Below are 19,161 nucleotides of genomic sequence, written 5' to 3' on the forward strand. Positions count from 1 at the left end.
GTGTAAAATATGCTCGCGTTGTATAAAATGTGTTTTTACCGCAGTATCCGTTTTGCGATAATCACGACATTGGATTACTTCAAAGCCAAGATATCGCGAAACGGAATGCAGATACCGCAACAATTGGCAGGGAATAATTTCAATTCCAAGCTTTTTATCAGTTGGTTTACAACCGTTATGCAACATGTTCGTGGCTTGAGGTTTCTTCATAATCTCCGTCGTGGTGATTTTTTGGTTTGTTATAACCGGTGCTGACGGCTCCAGACAAGCAGTGTGATCATTTGCCACGTTCAACTTGACACAAGAAACGCCAAATCCTCTTTTACTGCGTCAAGTCGGGTTAATATTTCTTTCCGAGAAGTTCCACGGAGGTTACTCGAAAATGGAAGTACTGAAACTCTCTTCTCGATCTGCTGTTCGTTGAAAAATGCTCGAGTCCACAATAGTTGCGAACAATGTGTGACTAACTTCTCTTTCCCCAGAATCAGAGAATCCCTCGAAAACGACAGCGATGTACTGAACGAGCCAGGCCAAAATTCTCGCCTAGTTGAAAGAGATCCGTGCACTTTTCAGTCAGAGTATCAGGTTAAAGTGTGTTACTCATTGGTGGCCAGAACCCCATCCAACATATTGTTCGTGATGCTTGCCATTTTGATCATGATGATCATCTTCATCGGCTACACGACCGTACCAGACTTTCGCAATCCTAATGGAACGATATTTCGCGGTTACATTGCCACCTACGTTGGCGTATACGTCGGGGTGCTGATGGTCCTTGCTACAACTGACAATGAGTCAAAACCTTACGCGACCTTGAGTGGTCTATTCTGTAATATCAGCATTCGAAATTATAATTTGATTCCTAGATTTTTGAACTTGAGGAATCATCATGTTCCTGTATGGAGTATGGTTCATGAACTGGCCTTTTAAATTTCAATAAGTCTGACACGATACTTTGCGGGGAGTTGCATACTTTGGCTGAAAGTGTTGAGTTACAATATCCGCCAAGTATTTCGGTAATTTGGGGATGTGAGTGATTGAAAATTTATATTCACGGACTTCGGAATAGGTTGATATCTGATCCAGAATCGGATTTCTGGTCTTTTAGGAGGTTACGATCGATTAGCCAGCATACGGAGGAACGTGAAAAGCAAAAGTACATGTGGTATCCGATTTACGCATGAGTCAGTCCCGCTGTCTACGTTAGCTTTTCTGAACTCATTCTGAATTGCGTGTCAACATTTATGAAGCACACGTCGCGTAAGTTTTCAAAATTACTGACTTTGGTAGGCAAAATTTTTTTTCAGATGTCATTCAGAACAGGTCAGTCATTTTTTCATGCTTCGTATAGGATTCCAGTTTATAAGGAGTAGTTGTTCGATAATGGTAACAGTTTTTTTCGCTTGCAGCTTGTACATCTATTCCTCGACCGCGGTGAGGATCAGACGTCAAACAAGGAAACAGATTATCTGACAAACGGGATAAGCAGATACACAAATAATGCTGAATAATGGTGAGTTGAATTTTTCAATTAAATTTACCTCATTTTAAGAATCAGAGTCAGTAATATTGTCTGCCAGTCGAAGTATTCTCCGGAGTAGATAAGGAAAGTAATTTTCTCCTTCACACTCTGTCAGGTTCAACTTGTACTTGAAACTATTCGTGATAATGGGAGGTCACATAATAGTTTAGGCAATCTGGTTTGTTTGGTGTACATACATTGTTAAGCATATAGTTGCGTTTCTGGAATTAGTGCAAAGCATCTTCAGATTCCTCATATTTCTGTGGAAGGACAATATCAAACGATCTGTTTATCATCGATTTAGCCCTGCGCTGGTACAACTGCAGCAATTTTTTAGTAGGGCTAAGACCACTGAAATAATCCATCTTTAAACTCTTCGTCACCCACATTACAAACGGGTCCTACATTCCTTGATGATACGAATCAGCGATAAAGTCGAGCCTCGGCCATTAAAAAATCCGGATTACTGAAAAGTGCTAGCTACACAATTCTAACTTCAGAGATAGGAATTTCAGCCATGCTCGGAACAAGTAATCCCTTTGAAACCTGTCCTACCTGTTCATCTATTCAACCCTAATGCAGAGCAGAGAGGTCAGAAGAGATTTAGTTGTTATACAGAATTAAATCAGAAATTAAAGAGAGCAGATTTACAACTAGACATTGTAAAGAACAGATTAGAACAAGGAACAGAACGGAATCACAGAATTATTAATAATCTCAGAAGCCCCGGAATCTAGTGACATCTACGACCTATGTAACAGTAAGGTTAACCTCACTTTAGTTGGCAAAACATTTTTCGCCTCAGAATCAATTTGTGTGATTCATTCTGGACTAATTAAACCCTCAGAATCGCAAAAACGACATCAAAGTTAGCAAAGGACCAGTAGCAGCGAAATTACGATAGAAATTATTTCATTACATGGGTAAAGATTGTACTTTGATAACAATATAGACGATCGTCTGACGTGGCAAACTCTCAAAAACTTGAAAAGCCTTCTAAATTACTGAAAGTCACCCGAAAAACTTCGTAGCCTTTTAGTCCGCGTGCCACATTGAATAACGTACTCATTATGTACGGAACATCCCATACTTGGAGTGCATTTCCGTCGTACTATCAGAAATTTTTAATACACGATGTTCCTGGACGTGTGATAGGGAATTCTGTTTCAGTATGACAAAATCCGGGAAAAATAATAATGAACAATTTACGATCAACAAGAAAATGTATCAGCAATATATTCACTTACACCTACTTGTTCCCATTGATTTCTATTGAGCGATTGTGTTGATGATTGATTCCACACACCGCTGTTGTAACGATAATGGTTATTGTGCCTATGCTATGCGCAACTGCTGTTCGCTTACGTAGATTATAGATTTCTGTAAAGATATGAGTGTGACATCAAATATTCAGGTCTCTATGATGTTTATTAGTCAATTGCTTTTTGGTACTTTTTCTGAAGCCAATATTAACACTAGTGACTCTATGTGGCGTTTGACGAAATAGAGGAAAGTATAAATTATTTCGGGTCAAAGAAATTGGTTGAAGACCGAGTGAGCAGTAATCTAAAACCGTCTTAAGATCACCGACATTGAAAAATAATGTTTTTCTCAGCACCGAAAAGCTTGTGCGAGGCTTTCAAACCGCTCTTTTACATCAACTGGTTTATGGGTTTGGGCATCTTTCTACATCCAGAGAAAACAGTTATACCATACTTCTATATTCTATTACAAACAGTGATAATTAATCTTACAAACTGGATTACGATTTATGTGGGTTTGGATGAATTGCTACAAGATACTACAGATTTCAACAATGATGGCCAGTCAATGAATCGTAGGAATACTTATCGAGTATTTCACTGCATAAATGCTGGCATTGTCATTATCGCTCCTTTCCTCGTGTGGCACAGAAGCAAGGTAAATTATTCCAATGACGCGCTAAACCAATTTTCCAGTAATTGATTAATGCTGGTTCGTGCATGCAGAAGGCGAAGGAGTCTTTACGTCAGATGATGATTTTGGATGATATCTTCAAATACAAACTTGGGCTTAAGCACGATTACAGAAAAATTCACGTTTATGTAAATAGCCGATTGATCATAGTGGTTTTGGCCATGTTTACCATGGCTATTTACGATCTCAGTTGGAGCTTGGCGGACCATCGTTCACTATTCAGGAATTACTGTGTGTCAGCAGCTGTGCATCAACCAATCCTCGTCATGTTTTTACTCGACTTGAACTTCTGTACCTGCGTAACGTATGTCTAGTGAAATACTGAATCATAAAAATTATGTCATAATTATCGTACTCAACGCCTGCTGTGCAGATATGTGGAAGAAAAATTTCGAGACTTGAACGACAGTCTGCAGGGTTTGGCTCGACAGCCTACCATACCTCAATCCAGGAAAATGCAATCGATTATTTCGCACAATATTACAAACGCAATGCAATGGTACAGAGAAGGTAACATCCAAACACACAGATCAGCTGATAGCCAGCGTTATATGCTACAAGAAATCGGGTAAATAATCTATGTTTTTTTCCTAGTGATTTGTATCATGCAACCTTGTAGAGTTCGCACTTTGAAAGAATCAATTGATTACGAAGATAGTTGAATGGTTTGTGTCTCCTTGATTGCGAAATTTTATAATTAGAAAAGCTCACTGGGAACTCTGTAAGCTGGCTAATAACATAAACATCGTATTCGGAGTACAAAACCTGCTGTTTATGGTAATATCGGTTATTGTGACAACGGGATTGCTGTATACCATTTACGTCGCATACATGTTGGAAGATGAGATGTTTAACAATCTTACAGCAATAATCCAGCCGCTTGCATGGACGACCATTTACATTTACAAAATTTGGGTGATTAACCACTCGTGCGGGCGCGCCAGTAACGAGGTAACAGTAGTTGAACCACGGCGTCCTACCTTACCCGCACTAATTGAGGTCATGTGGTACTCCTACATTTACCGACCGAGCGAATTCACTTAAAAAAAATAACTTTACTCAGTCGGTAAAGACAGGAGTACTGCATAACTTTAATTGGAGACAGTTTGACTTTTGAAAATCGTTGCGAGAGTAGAAAAGATATTTCACAACCACAGTGTTTAACCATTGAAATATTTGATTCGAATTTCAGGCTCAAAGAACTGGAGAAGTTATTTATGGTCTCATGAAACCATGTGCACAAGATCAGGGACTTCAAACGAAGGTAAATGTACGCGGATCTATAGACAAAGCTCATTCGAGCTTTTTAAACTTCAAATTCTATAGGTGGACAGCTTGTGAATATAATGTGGGCACCGTAATCTTAGCTCATGCGAAGGGGGAGAAAATTGTAATGCACTTACTAACCGAGTAAAGTGACCCTTTTTCTATCTATATTAAATAAACAAACGAACGATCACGATTTTCCGGATATGAGTAACTTTCTTGAATTCCACTACAAAAGAGCGATGCACCCTCGAAATTTGAACCCTTTCAGTTCGTTTGCTTACTTAACATAGGATGAAAAGGGCTAAGTTTTCTCGGTCGGTAAGGGTAGGATGCTTACATGACCTTAACCTTTAATAATTCTTTCCGCAGATTCAAGAGTTTTCAGTGCAGATACTTCAGAATCCCGTACAGTTTGATGTCTGCGGATTCTTCATTATGAATTACACATTTATTCAAGCTGTAAGTATTACCCAGAATCTTATTCATGCAAGGGCATCGGGGACTTCTGGAATTCATTGATTGTCTGCTCCTTGCGTTTTAGGTGATCGGATATATAACAACCTATCTGATAATCCTCATTCAGATGACGGAGGCACCAAAGATCCAGGCCTCGAATCATTCTGCTATGACACCGGAAGTTGAGCAGAAGAATAAAGTACAATGAAAGTCATGGTGAAGAACAGATTAGCAGACTTGCATTGCGAAAAAGAAATGGTGAATTGAAGGTACCGAACCTGTGATTGAAATCAATCAAGCCGAATTTGATCGGAGCAACATCTCCTTTACAGTACCGAAAGCATTTAGATTTCATAAATTTTTTCCGATATGGCGCTATTACAAGTAATTTTGGATATTGTTTTGTCTTTATTCTATCTTTATTTTCTTTATTTTCGCTATAAAGATGCATGGTATGTATAATATTAACAAATCAACAAGTGATTTTGTTCGAAAATAATGATTTTTCTACCTATAAATCGTGTAACAATTTTATGATTTTGTTTGTGTATTTTTAGCTCGTCGTAAAAATTTTGTACACATGCTCATCGCGTGTTATAATTAATAAGCCTGTGCTTTACTGGAAAATATTTAAAAAAAAAATTCATTCAAAATATTTTCAAGGTTTTCTGTAAAGTAAGTATCGATTTACGTATAATTTCAGATGATTTCAGCCGTCATCCATCGGGATTGGACTACTAAAATTGTCATACCATTAAGAAAAGAAACAATGGTCTGTTCTTTTCAATAATTCAAGTTAATAACGTGATTAATAAAACATTAATAACTAAACTAATTCCTTCGATAGAATCAAACTTGATTCATTTGAGTTTTACCACATAAACCATGATTTTTCTTTTTCACGTAGTTTGCTTAGCCTAACAGCAAATGAGTTTCTAACATATTCGTAACACAATGCGGTTTTCGCAACATTGTGACTTCTGTGTATATATTTCAAAACTCAGAAATAAATATAAATAGTGATGTAATATGCACTGATTTTTCTATCAGCACTGTAGGATATAAAGTACTGCATAAAATCAATGAATATCATAAAAATTATAGTTTTGTTTGCCAGATTATAAAAGATACACAAGAAAATTTTTCACTTCTAAATCAATCGACTGAAACTAGTTTCTTATCCAACGCTACAATATCACACCAAGGAAAAGTTTGAAATGTTTCAGATACATTGCACAATATTATATCGGAATGGGGAAAAAGTTCAGGGCACAATAAATTTTGAATGATGTGACCGATGGTTGTAAAATGCTTCTATAGTCGAACGTTTCGATACAATTTTTTTAGGTATGGAAATGATTACGTAACAGAAGCAAGCTCCGTAGAAAATATTCTCTTAAGAAATTGAACTTCAATTTTGCCAACCGAATAAAGATTTGCTCAACTTTTAGTTTCGTTGATAGGGATAGAATTCAAGGTACCGGATTGCGAATGCTGACTCATTTGGACGAGAATTACTAAAGAAGTAGTGATGGAGCCAATCACCTGTAAAACGAGAAGCAGATCAGAAAGAAATAAGAAAAACGCATTTGCGAGAGGATAACGGACTCACTGACTCAAATGTCGAATGTATGCGTAATCTATAGTGAAAAATTCACAGGCAGTAAACCTCACGGGATTTTGAAGCATCTGTACGGCAAATTTTTGAATCTGTAATTAACAGAAATGAATTTATCGTGATTAATGGAATAGAACGAAGCTGTATCCATTATTCGTATACTTGATACATAATAATTCTATCCTGTAATTCGGAACTTAAGATCATGTAGTACTCTTCCCTTTACCGACCGAGCAAACTCAGCCTTTTTTTCCTGTATTAAATAAACAAACGGACGAATATATCAGCTATGAAATTTTAGGCCCCTGAAATGCGGAAAATGTGGGAATAGTAACACACGTCAAAAAAAAACACATTTTTTTAACGATTTTTGGAATATGAATAACTTTCTTGAATTCCGTTAGAAACGAGCGCTGCTCCGTCGAAATTTGAACTCTTGCCGTTCGTTTGTTTATTTAAAATAGAAAGGAAAAGTGTGATTGTGCTCGGTCGGTAAAGGTAGAAATACTATATCACCTTAAATTCAAAATAATTCGAAATACTCTATCACCAAAAAGTCAAGATTACATAGCAACTTGTTCACTAAAGAATAACCTAGTCCATTGAAAGAATGTTTGTTCTGTAACGTATCACGTTCGATGAAAAATAAAAGTTTGCGCATTCTACTTTATTGTGAAAAGACGTTTTTGACCAACACGGCGGAAATATTATCACGTACTTCTTCCCTTTCATGATCAGTCGCGCCATTTGACAATTTTATTAATAACGCAGATTTGATGAGCTTTCCTTTGAGCTCTATTTCCATGCAATCAGTCATCACAGAGCCGAGGTATGTATTACATATGTAATTCACCGTTGTCGAAATCGTCAATTCTGTCAAGAAATTTTCTCGATTTTAAAAATTTGAGCTTACTTTGACGGCTACAGATCAATAAAATTTCGGTTGCCGTCTAAGATTTAAGCAGCTTCTTGTCACGTGCATTCAAAAACCAAGCTTGGATAAATTTGGATTAAGAATTTCAACAGTTAAAAGATAATATAGTAGCAATCTTTGAAGATAGCAAAATCTCTCAATATGGTCTGTTAAATAGAAACAACAGGTTAAAAACCAATGAATCGTGAGGTTCCTGAGAAAATATGCACCAATTAGAGAGTGTCTGCAATTTTCAAACTCAGTTATTTGAAATTTTGGTGGTCCTAAATATTAAAAATAAATCTGTCTGTGTTGCCTCGTTTGGTAATTATCATCATATATTTCTAGGAAAGTTGTCCATGTATAAAGCGAAAAATATGAAGAACTATTGTGGCATCATTAAGACATCAGAAGAATTATTGTGGAGCTATCTGAATAAGAAATATAAAGAATTGTTGCGGTATCATGTGAATAAATATTCGTCTGATAGGTTGGCAACGCTGAGTAAATGGCGGACTGTAGAGTGAGGCGTATGTATCGTAGTTACGCGTATGAAATATACTAACAACCACAATCGAGATCAGTAAGGAGTGATTTATTTGTACTCTCCCATCCTCTCCCAGAACAGTACTTAACCAGCCTGAATAGTAGAATTGTGATTTCATGATAGATTTCGTCATATTTTCATTTACGAGACAATTATTGAAGGAAACAATTAAGATCACCAGTAGAACGTTTCGTTGTAATGAAAGCAAGTTAGTTAATGCATTGTCGGTTCCTATAGCATCAGGCTTACCGGTAATCGGTAAAGAAAGAATTACCTACTTATCACGAAAGAAACTTTCCGCGCGTGCATGTGCATTAATCGGGGCTGGCGATTATGAAATTGTGATGTGAAACACGATTTGACGTCTCATTCAACGATATGTTCATTTTTATATTTTACAAATCAAAGCCTTTACTTTCCAGACGTGATGATCCATTCCACATTATGCTGAATAGTTTATTTATAATCAAATTTTGGATGGTTGTCAATGCAGTATCATGGTATCATACTTGAAGACAGTAGTTCATGGGTATGATTACGAAAGGTGTAAATTCCGTAGTCTGTTACATCCAGCAGTGTCCCTGCCTGATACTTGTATCTCATATATTTACTTCTCGTCTTGTCCCTCTGACTTTCAGGTCTCTTCGGACTCGCACGTAGCTGAAATATTCCTTACTTCTCTCATACCTTCTCTGAAAATCTCCCCTTAGATACACTAATCATTTTTCAACCATCTCTCGAACCAACTCTTTCTTCATACATATTTCCAGATCTTGCATTCAATTTTATTACAATACAATCTTCAATTGAATAAGCCACATTTCAACGAACATTAACCATCAATCAATATCCTACAACATTTCGACTAAATCAAGATCATATCGAATCACAACAAACCTTCAGTTGTAGCTAATTTAAGAGCGAAAGAACCCAACTAAGATCGATACTCAATAACGGATGTAACAAGTGGAAGTAATCAGCTGTGAGTTAATAGTATTAAATTGTAGACATTAATTTTCTCAACCTCCAGTTTCGTTTGCAGGTGGATTGGAAGTACTGGATTGCGATAGCTGACTCATCTGGATGAGGATTACTAGGTATGTCGTCACCGATCCAATCACCTGACAATAAAGGATCAGAGAATGAATATATCCCGAGAATGTGCACCCTTTAACAATTAATGATACTTACACCTTGAATATAAGTGTAATCCATATCGAAGAATCCGCAGGCATTGAACCGTACCGGATTCTGAAGCATCTGTACTGAAAATTCTTGAATCTGTTCACAAAGATGAAACAATACTAAATGATAACCGAAAGGAGCTGTTGGCGCTCAATGATGTGGATCCAAACTATACCCAACAATCGCGTATCCTTATGGTTATAAAAGTTCAATTAATCATTTCCACAAAAGGAACAACTAGTTTAGTTCTAATCGTCTGGTAGTTGTCTTGAAATAACCCACATACAAGCATGGGTATCAGGGTATATTGCGTGAGTAAAGCACTTATTCTCCTTCTGCATATTACCTCTTTCTGCATATTTTCATCTTGTAGTTTTGGTATGAAGAATTCATAGATAACTTCGCCAGTTCGCTGAGCCTGGAATCATAGGGCAAACATTTGACAGTGACGACACTATGTCAATACGGTTATTGGTAAGTATACCTGAGTGCGGTTTGCCTGTTCATATTACCTCGTTGGTGGTGCTCCAACATGAATGACTGATAATCACAATTTGAAAAGCATAAATGATAGCCCACGTCGTCGACGGGATTATGTTCCGGAACGTTTCGATTGTTGCACTTTCCCACATAACTGTACAGTAAATAGTGTACAGTAATCCAGTGATCATTACAAATGACAATCCCATGGTGATTAAGTTTTGTACCCCGTACACGCTGTTTATCTTTATAGCCAACTTGCTCAGCTCCCAGTGAATTTTTCTGGGGAATAAGTGATGAGGAAACGGTTAATAACGTTACTTTAACGATGCATGTTTAGAAGAAATCTTTACATCACACCTTTAGCAACGTCCGAAATTTAGTAAACCATGACAAACAAAACATACTCTTATTTTGAGAGGCCAACTTCATGGAAGTAATTCTAAAATTGAGCAATAATGATTTTCTACCTGGTGTTTCGTTGCGTTGACGTTACTAACTTCAGCCTCGTAACAAGTGATACGAATTAGCAGTTGACACCGGTAGTCGAATGGCCTCATTGCTCTTATGGTAATATTCATGATCCGTAGAAGCTCAACTAGAAAGAATTTTACTCACCGAATCTCTCGTAGTAATCGAAGCTGGTCGTTTTTCAAGCTTTTAACTTGCACCTTTTTCCCACCTATGGGTATGGTGTTCGCAATATTCTGAGATGTGACAAATAGTTTTTCACTAGAATAGCAAGAAGTGGCAGATTGTCCAGCTGCCAATTCCTGCAGACCGTTATTCAAATCTCGAAATTTGCTTTTCACGTATCTACACAGTGGTATGGTAAAATGACGTGAGTACAGTGAGGAATACGACGTCATGACGACAACGTTCGTTCTAAAGTAAACATTGTAAGATTGATACCTTAAGGAGGTGCAGAAGTTCAAACCCAGCAAAAAAATAGCTATTATTGGTTGATGCTGTGTTGCCGAAACACTCAGAACAGTCATCAGTGACTGACCATAACTCGGGCTCACGAGAAAATCCACAGTGCTGACGGCGAACATGAATAGAACGCCGACAATTACTTCACAATTTAGACGAATGTAGATTCCTTTGTAATTGGTTTTAATCCCAAGGGTAGTTTGCAACGTGACATCCAAACTTTCCATCTGTATTATTACACGCTTCACTTCCTACGGGTGTAAATTGAGATTCATGAAACGTAGAACCGAACATTACTACGAATATGTATTTTGGGTCTAGATAGGAGTGTAAAAATTCAGGTTCCAGGTATCGACTACCCAGACGTATTTTATTGTACGTTAAAGGTAGCGATGAATAAGCAAATAATCGGTTGATAAATCGCAGTGATTGTATAGGTTTAGACGTTCGTTCATTCGTATCGTCATCCGAATCACCTTTAGCTGGAGCCATGCTGAAAGAGGAGCGAGAACGACGAGACAAGAATTAGCACAAATCAGTACTCGGTACATTGTTCGAGCCATCGGCGGCCCATCGTTGTTAGTATCTTCAGTTTGGATGACTATGATTAAACCAGTGTAAACCATAGTCCAGTTTATCAGATTAAAAATCACCATCTGTAGTCGCATGTACAAAAACGACAGGTTGCTCTGATTCGGCTTTCGGAAAACGCCTAAACCTACGAACCAGTTGAAGTAACTGAGTGGTTTGATAGCTTCGTAAAAGTTTTTTGGTTCGGTGAAGAACATTGTTTTCTAATCTCCGCCGATTTTCTTAATCTTGAGTAATGGATTTTTATTCTCGTTTCAATAGGTATGTGGTTTTTTTACACGTGATCAAAAACTACGTAATAGCTTCAGTGTTCTCACTTCAGAAAGTGTTCCGTAAAATAACTGCGGAGTAATCGCGATGAGAAATTCGATAACTTAGCTTATGTTCGCATTTTTAAAAATGTATACGTAGAAGGTATATATAGTTGAGGAATAATGATCAAATACTCGTTACCTTGCCTAATAGCGTACGAAATCGATTAATGTATGGTGCATAATTGATCGAAAGAAAGTTCAGCAGTTATTGCTTTATACCATTACGAAAAATGATTTGATAAAGCCATAGATAATGCTTTGGGAGTGAATTATTAATCCGAGTGGTACTTATGGAAATCAACATATATAATTCCTGAAACACAACGACGAAAAAACTCAGTTGGTTAAGACGTGATTTAATCGTTGCATGTTAAGAATTATATTTAATTTTACGATATATAATGGGACGTATAATTTGCAGAATGTATATTTTCTTTAAAGAAATCAATATATTCAAATCAGCTTACTACGATCATATAATTACAAAATGATGCAATTATAATTATGGGAATCAGCCCAGTCATGCCTTATCTGATGTAGAAACTACGACGATGAAAGTATAGAATAAATTATCGCCACCATTCAAGGCTGTAAACATCGATAATTGCTTGCAATTAATTTGAATTGAAATGGTATCTTCGCAATGCTTTTCTCGCACAGCGTTCATTCAATCGTGCTTACATTCGGATTCAGTCTTTCGGGATAATGAAGTTACCGGCGATAAAAAATTTGAGTCATGCATTTTTGCCAACCCTTTGCATCAATTTTATATTTGGAATTGGTGTGTTTGAGTATCCTCCGGGCAAACCGCGACCCATATTATCAGCCACGTTGGGGATGATAAATATAATTTTTTTTCTGTGTTTTATCGAGCTAGCTAACATACCAGGATTAACGGTGCTCATGGGGTCAAAAATTGCAGCCCAAAACTGCCGAATGTTCATGTATTTTCAAATTGGCTTCATGATAGTTGTCATGTCTCTATCACAGTCTGGTTCAAAGGTAATACGACTTTATAACTTCAATTCACGCGCTGGCAAGAAATAATTCACATGTTTTTAAATTTATTTATTTATATATGTATTTATTTTTGTTGTTGAAAGTTCTTATTCCCTTCGGTTTCTACTTTCAGCGTACTAGAAACAGCCTTCGCAAGCTCCAGGATACGAATGACCGACTTCTGATGTTCGGAATCTCTAGTGATTATAAATTAATTTTAAAGGATCAACTTGTCAGAAACAGCATCGCTTTAATCTTGGTCGTTACCATTATAGTTTTGGATTTACGTTACACTGCGCTTGACATACCCAGTAAATTTGAGCGGGAGAATCTCCTGATATGTGCGCATCATTTGTTGATTTTCGATTACGTCATTGACTCTAGCTACATAAGCGGCATTAGGTAAATTGATAATTATCAACCATTAACTTTAGTTCTTTTTGCAATAATAATTTATATATATGACGACGTAATTTCCAAATTGTTCACCAGTGAGAGTGCAATTCATTGACGTAGGTATATTAGAATCAGCGGAGTGCATTTATTGTACACAGCTCAATGTTGAAACTGTTGTTTGAATTTCGACAAAGATCGAAAAACTTGTTGCTTTCGATATAAACCTTTATATTTACTACGGATTTAGTTTGGTGCAGATTAGCAGTCCATCAGTGCCATTGTAACGATTTTTCGTTTCCACTTTCTGTGTAGATATTTTCACAACAGATTCCAACGCCTGAATTGCCACTTAGAAGAATCGGATTTGCAGAAAAATTTTGACACACAGCATAATGTGGAGTCGGAAAATCTATTTCCCCGCCATTCCTCGATATTAAATGAAATCCATGGCAACTTAAGGAGCTACAAGCTTGCAGACAACAAGTGGCTGCTGCACCTTATAAGAGAAATGAGGTTGACATGAAAAAATCCGCATTACGCAAAAGTGCTTACCGAAATTAAAACGGTTAATCATGTTGTTTGTAATTGTATTAAAATAAAACGTATGATTTTCATGTTCAGAAAAATACATCGAGATCTTTGCAACATGGCGAGAGAATTGCACAAGGGTTCCGAAATCCTGATTCTCATTTCAGTAACATTATCTTTCTGCATAACAGTCGGACTACTCTACGTATCTTACTGCGTTGCCATAACTTCAATTACATTCTACGATGTGATGGGTGGCATAACCTGTTTTTTGTGGGCCGCATTTTACAGCTTCAAAATTTTTGTCATCGTTGATAGCTGCTCAAAAACGAGCAACGAGGTACGTGATACAGCTTTAAGAACATAAAAGTATCGATCTGGTGAAAATGTGAATCATCTCTACATCATAATAATATTATTGACTTGGTCAGATCTTAATAATACCAAAAATCATGTTTAAGGCTATGCGGACTGGAGTATTGATTCAGGAATTACTAGACCCAATGGAAATCCACAATGGAAATATACGGGATGAGGTAACATGTAGTGAACAGTACAGAAAAATCTTTTAAAAGAAGTTTTTCATGCAATTATCGACCTAAAACTCCTTAAAATTTCGATGACAATGCTTCAAACCATATCAAGATTCGTAAAACAATACAAAGTTTCGATAATACAGGTTGAGCTTTAATAAAAAACTTTTCAATAAAGGCCCGATAAAAAATTGCATATAATTCTCATATAATTTCTATAACAATATTCATAGAACCCTGCAACAATTCAGAAAACAATATAGATACCACATGTCGATATGTTCAGTTGCCACGAAAACTCCTGACGTTTGTTGGAAATCACTAAAATTTTGTACAAATTTTCAATGAAAGACTTCACATCCCACACAATTTCAATAACTATTCCAATTAAAATCCCATAAAAACTCTCTAGATGATATTCAAAGGGTTAATGGTATCAATACGACAATCTCACATAGATTGAGCTCTGACAAAAAAATTCTCAAGGCTCGATAAGAACAAAAACGCCATATAGGTCTTGCAAAGGACTGCCCCATAAAAATTTTAACAGTTCAGTGGAATATTCATAGAGATTTTCTTTCAAATTTCTGCAAAGTCTATGGAAATTTCCCAAATTCCATGGAATGCGCATGGGAATCTCTTCCCATAATTTTGGAAATCCCATGTTCATTCCCAAACCGTATTAGAATAGAAATTTTTCGTGAATTCTGCATAGCTCAAGAGAGACTGACTGTATGAAATGTGGATTCCACATGGATAATACCCATATAGAAATCAATTGAAACTATACCCTTGAAAAATCATAATGGAATTAACAACATACTTCTTTTATCCGTTTTACAGATCAACATCTTTACTCTTCAGCTGCTGCAAAATCCCCTCTGCTTTACAGCGAATGGCTTCTTCGTACTGGATTATCAGCTGATTCGTGGTGTGAGAATGAATTATCGATTGGATGATGATTTCCTGATTTTGTCTGTTTACTGAAGATTTTTTTTCTTCAGATTTTAATCGCTTTATAATTTCAGATCATCGGGTCAGTGACCACTTTTCTTGTCATTCTAATTCAAATGGGAAGTATATATGATCGCAAGACTCTCGACGTTGCAGACATGCAACAAAAGTAACTAGGGTTGAGAAAACGGCTTCATCGCGTAATTGAATAAGAGAACTAGTTCATCAAAAGGTTATCATTCACCGGATCATGTCATGAAAATGTTGAATGAGCAGTTTAAGATATGGCGAATCAGCTTATGCAATTCAGGACACATTTTAGCCAAATACGTCTGCATCTCAGGAATCAAGAATGCAATTAAACCCGTTCAGTCACAGTGGAATGCTCAGCGTCCCCCGCTCACAAATTACCATGTCCTAGCCTTATCACAGTTTATTTATAGCTTCAAATGATCTTTGTTACTTCGTACAACCCCAAAAACCCCCGGGGTAACAAGTTTCGGCCAGAAGCATCAAATTATGATAGTTTTTTTGATTTTACATCCGCCATATTGTATCCGCCACCTTGGATTTAGAAACTATCAAATTCTAACTTCAGATTCGTGATCAGCCACAAAAAAAACCCTAACAATACCGCGGAGATAATGACTTGTTAGATTGACACGTATTCTAAGGTTAGATTCGACGGTCATGGGTTATGTTATATTTATTGAGAATGAGTTTGTTTTGCGCTCGGCCGACTATGGCGCTGTAGGTTTCTCTGTGCTGCCAACGTAACTGTCTAGTGTATAAAATTAGCCGTGTCAGATTCATTGTCCCCAAGTGTACCCCGAGTTGCACAAATACAGCAGGCAGATTTACCCAGTATTTAATCGCCAATGTAATATTTTCACAAAATGTCTCGGTAAAATGATATACATATTACTAATTAACTAATAGTAGTAATTGTTGTAAGCTTCCGTATTTTTTATGGGTACAATAAACTAACCTATATTTCTATCCTGATATACCCCCAACAAGCGTTTGTTTTGTTTTCGCTACGTTATCTCCAAGATCGCGAAATAAAAACATATGTTAGACAGATGCTCGCTACTCTATTTTCCAATTGAATGATGTGAAACCCAGGTTAACTATTGGCGATTGTGGTGGATGAATCAGTGAAACTCTCGTCGTCGACTGATGATATAGGTATAAAGACTGATAACCTGGGTTATTTTGCGTAACAGTTTGCTGGGTCTAGCCGGGTTTGGGGGTATTAGCAGTTTCACGTCTTATCAGCCAAGCAGCTGACCACGTCGATAAAAGAACTTCTTCATAACTAACACTGATCGCGTGCAATACGTTGGTAACATAACCTTTGTCGTAATGAGATTGAAAAGCTGAGAAAATCCCTTTTAAGAAATATCCGTAATTGGTAAGAGAAATCATACTTCGCCTGATGTCGCATATTGTTACGGCAATGCTTTACAGATTTGATCGCGTTGTGCGTAGCTTACGCGGTGTTTTCACTCGGCCGCTGAAACCATAGAGATATATAAAACAGAGCGTAAGCAACGGTGTAAGCGTCCCGTGAACGGATTCGAATCGGTTCTCTAAAGGACAGCAGATAATAATTCTACAGAGGAGAAAAACAGCTAGGCGGGCGCGTACAGCTACCCCCACTCCATGTGAAGAGCGACAGAGAGGGCGGGAGAATTATTATCTTCCGTTCTTCAGAGAACTGATTTAAAGTTTCCTCCGAGCGCCGTGCAGCATCAGTCGTTTCTGAGCAGTCGGAGCGAAATTGCGTGCTGTCAGTATCGGTTCAACATTCAGACCGCGTTGTTCGGGTGGTGTCGCGTTGTTCGATCAGTGTATTTCCACCATACTCATCGGTGAATAATAGACGAGGAGCAGCGTGTAGCCTGAAGAAAAACCGAGTTATCGAAATAAAAACATCGTGCGAACATTGAAGGTGAATTTTGTGTACGAATTTCCATTGTTTTGTGTAACTTCAGATTTCAGTGATGTCTATATTTGTCTCTATGCGTGGAGTGTCAATTTTATTATTTTTTTCGCTGATTTTCGGTAAATGCGCAATTGCATTGTTAGCAAGTTTATTCAGTCGGTTCAAACAGACAGCTACAGCCCAAAAAGTGAGTATAGTATCGAGTGCTAGCGTTATTGCGGTGCTGATTTTGTGGATTGTAAGAGATTAGTGAAAATCTGTATTGTGTAAAAAGTGCGTCGCTTCACCAATAACCCTGAGATGCTACAAGAACTACTACGTGTAAAAGCGTGGAGCAGCCCAGAGTCGCTAGTCGAGGTAACAATACTTATTTTGATTATTGATTGATAATCCAAGGTGGTACATTTAAAGTCGAACTTTTGTTCTTGCATAACATGCATATATGCATATATATGAAACTAGACAACAGTAATTAATCATTTGAAAACTGAAAGCCAATTTACAATATTAATTCAAGTGTTCTATTTTGTTTTTCACAGCAGAGACTTCGGAGTAACTTTTTCATTTCTCAGCAACGTTGGTGAGTTTGCATGTGTTAGGTTACCGGTTTTTCCCTGGGATTCCTCTTGTCACGTGGCGTGGCGGTAACAATTGTTACACAAATCTTCGATTTCTTAGTTGCATGAATAGACTCATTCACGGTCGCAACGTGCTTGACTTTGTCGAATAATTTTGTTTTTCGCATTTTAATTTACAGTAGCCTGCTTAAAGTTAGAAATTTTGCACGTTGCTAAAAGTGGAATGAGAATCGCGACAAGTACCCATCGCTTACTCGACATTCGCGAGATCGAATTGTGTTTCGTAACTGATCCAATAATCTACGTTTGAATTTACCGATGTCGTTTAAGTGGTGGGCTCACTTGAGGTTTGAAAGAATTCAATTATTCACATCATTGTTGAACGGATAAAATTCCAAATTCTGGCGTAACCTGACGTAATCAAATTGCATCTTATATTATGTACCGTTTTCAATCTTTTAACAGCCAACAAGTATTGATCAACCGTAGGCTTAGCTCGCTTAGAAAAATGCTAATTGGCATATAGGATGTTTTTAATCAATTTTCCAAAAGGTTAATGTACCGATAGTCTGCTAATATTTACTCACATCATACATACAATATTAGAGTTGGTGGGATACAACCGCGATACTGTATTCCGAGTAGGCAGATTATGGTACAAAAACATTTGGCTCCCAACAGGTTACCAACGAAAATGTAAGTCAGTGACCACGGCGCAAATGACGAAGAATGATGTGTGTTGGAAAAAATGGAGAAGCGTTTAGATCGAATATAGGTAACCGGGTAGGTAGGTGGACGTTTTGGGATCCGTCGCGGGGTTTATGCATGTGTGTGTGAGAGTCTCTCTTATCCGTTGGGTGGTTCCGTTGGAAAACAGGCAAGGGTAGGAAGGTCGCGATGTACCGTGATGTTACTAACTTTTGTAATCCACAGCGTCAATCGATCACAGAAATTTTTTTTGCAAAAGACTCCGTATTCGAGTCTCTGAACCATTCGTAAGCATTTGAATACTAACGAAATTGAATTTCCCATTTCGTATTACTCTGCAAACATTTTTCAATCGTTATTCAATTCAATTATTTAATCATTACTGATCATTATTACGTTCAATTGATCTCTGTGATCGTCTGAATGGGCAAAACGCATCTCTGGATCATCTATCGCGTTCCGTGGTACGCTAGATGGGGAGAGATGCTGAGCTTGAAGACTTCGCGTCGAAGAGGACCGCCGACCGTCATGCCACACAATAATGCATGCCCTCCAACCTCCTTCCCGATATCGATTTATATTCTGAGAACAACAATCCGCATAGAAATGTATCTAATTTAAAAAGATGCAGATGTGGATTGGGTTTCTACTGAATTTTTAGAACAAGCCACAGATGATAAAAGTTGTTCGACAGTTTAATCTGTCGCGCCTTATTGCGCGTAGATTAATTACG

General features: G+C 37.4%; 4 protein-coding genes across 6 annotated transcripts; 3 read left to right on the forward strand and 1 right to left on the reverse strand.

Moving 5' to 3' along the window:
- The first annotated feature begins 3,051 nt into the window (after positions 1-3,051).
- LOC124187057 lies at positions 3,052-3,792 on the forward strand. Its single transcript, XM_046579305.1, has 2 exons — positions 3,052-3,442; positions 3,511-3,792. Exons 1-2 carry the CDS (start codon positions 3,125-3,127, stop codon positions 3,790-3,792), a joined length of 600 nt encoding a protein of 199 aa, XP_046435261.1. The 5' UTR covers positions 3,052-3,124.
- Positions 3,793-3,982: 190 nt separating this feature from the next.
- On the forward strand, positions 3,983-7,585 carry LOC124186001 (putative gustatory receptor 28b). Of its 3 annotated transcripts, none has more exons than XR_006871526.1 (6): positions 3,983-4,046; positions 4,180-4,429; positions 4,671-4,742; positions 5,117-5,206; positions 5,289-5,472; positions 5,907-7,585. XR_006871526.1 is itself a non-coding variant. In XM_046577299.1 (5 exons), the coding sequence occupies exons 1-5, from the start codon at positions 4,030-4,032 to the stop codon at positions 5,409-5,411; spliced, it is 552 nt and encodes a 183-aa protein (XP_046433255.1). In that variant the 5' UTR covers positions 3,983-4,029; the 3' UTR covers positions 5,412-5,523. The 3 variants fall into 3 exon arrangements, 1 of the variants encoding a protein (XP_046433255.1); XR_006871527.1 differs by lacking the exon at positions 5,907-7,585 and adding an exon at positions 5,536-5,559; XM_046577299.1 differs by lacking the exon at positions 5,907-7,585 and having other exon boundaries at positions 5,289-5,523.
- Positions 7,586-9,114: 1,529 nt separating this feature from the next.
- Positions 9,115-11,667, reverse strand: LOC124187058 (putative gustatory receptor 28b). The gene is made up of 7 exons (XM_046579306.1): positions 11,356-11,667; positions 10,859-11,130; positions 10,565-10,762; positions 9,979-10,228; positions 9,813-9,884; positions 9,473-9,562; positions 9,115-9,402 (listed from the first exon to the last, which is right to left on the reverse strand). The coding sequence occupies exons 1-7, from the start codon at positions 11,665-11,667 to the stop codon at positions 9,301-9,303; spliced, it is 1,296 nt and encodes a 431-aa protein (XP_046435262.1). The 3' UTR covers positions 9,115-9,300.
- An 823-nt stretch (positions 11,668-12,490) lies between these two features.
- LOC124186072 lies at positions 12,491-16,201 on the forward strand. Its single transcript, XM_046577437.1, has 7 exons — positions 12,491-12,786; positions 12,917-13,185; positions 13,492-13,692; positions 13,801-14,047; positions 14,169-14,243; positions 15,084-15,173; positions 15,269-16,201. Exons 1-7 carry the CDS (start codon positions 12,622-12,624, stop codon positions 15,365-15,367), a joined length of 1,146 nt encoding a protein of 381 aa, XP_046433393.1. The 5' UTR covers positions 12,491-12,621; the 3' UTR covers positions 15,368-16,201.
- The last annotated feature ends 2,960 nt before the right edge of the window (positions 16,202-19,161 follow it).

The sequence above is a fragment of the Neodiprion fabricii genome, chromosome 7 (assembly GCF_021155785.1).
Source record: "Neodiprion fabricii isolate iyNeoFabr1 chromosome 7, iyNeoFabr1.1, whole genome shotgun sequence".
Lineage (NCBI taxonomy): Eukaryota > Metazoa > Arthropoda > Insecta > Hymenoptera > Diprionidae > Neodiprion > Neodiprion fabricii.

Coding starts and splice junctions, on each gene's coding strand:
- LOC124186072 (XM_046577437.1), top strand. CDS start 12,622: ATGATAAATATAATTTTTTTTCTGTGTTTTATCGAGCTAGCTAACATA. Junction 13,186..13,491: donor AGCTACATAAGCGGCATTAG/GTAAATTGATAA, acceptor CTTTCTGTGTAG/ATATTTTCACAACAGATTCC. Junction 14,244..15,083: donor ATGGAAATATACGGGATGAG/GTAACATGTAGT, acceptor TCCGTTTTACAG/ATCAACATCTTTACTCTTCA.
- LOC124187057 (XM_046579305.1), top strand. CDS start 3,125: ATGTTTTTCTCAGCACCGAAAAGCTTGTGCGAGGCTTTCAAACCGCTC. Junction 3,443..3,510: donor TCGTGTGGCACAGAAGCAAG/GTAAATTATTCC, acceptor TCGTGCATGCAG/AAGGCGAAGGAGTCTTTACG.
- LOC124187058 (XM_046579306.1), bottom strand. CDS start 11,667: ATGTTCTTCACCGAACCAAAAAACTTTTACGAAGCTATCAAACCACTC. Junction 10,763..10,858: donor AACTTCTGCACCTCCTTAAG/GTATCAATCTTA, acceptor ACCACTGTGTAG/ATACGTGAAAAGCAAATTTC. Junction 9,403..9,472: donor ATTACACTTATATTCAAGGT/GTAAGTATCATT, acceptor CTTTATTGTCAG/GTGATTGGATCGGTGACGAC.
- LOC124186001 (XM_046577299.1), top strand. Junction 4,743..5,116: donor ATCAGGGACTTCAAACGAAG/GTAAATGTACGC, acceptor TTCTTTCCGCAG/ATTCAAGAGTTTTCAGTGCA. Junction 5,207..5,288: donor ATTACACATTTATTCAAGCT/GTAAGTATTACC, acceptor CTTGCGTTTTAG/GTGATCGGATATATAACAAC.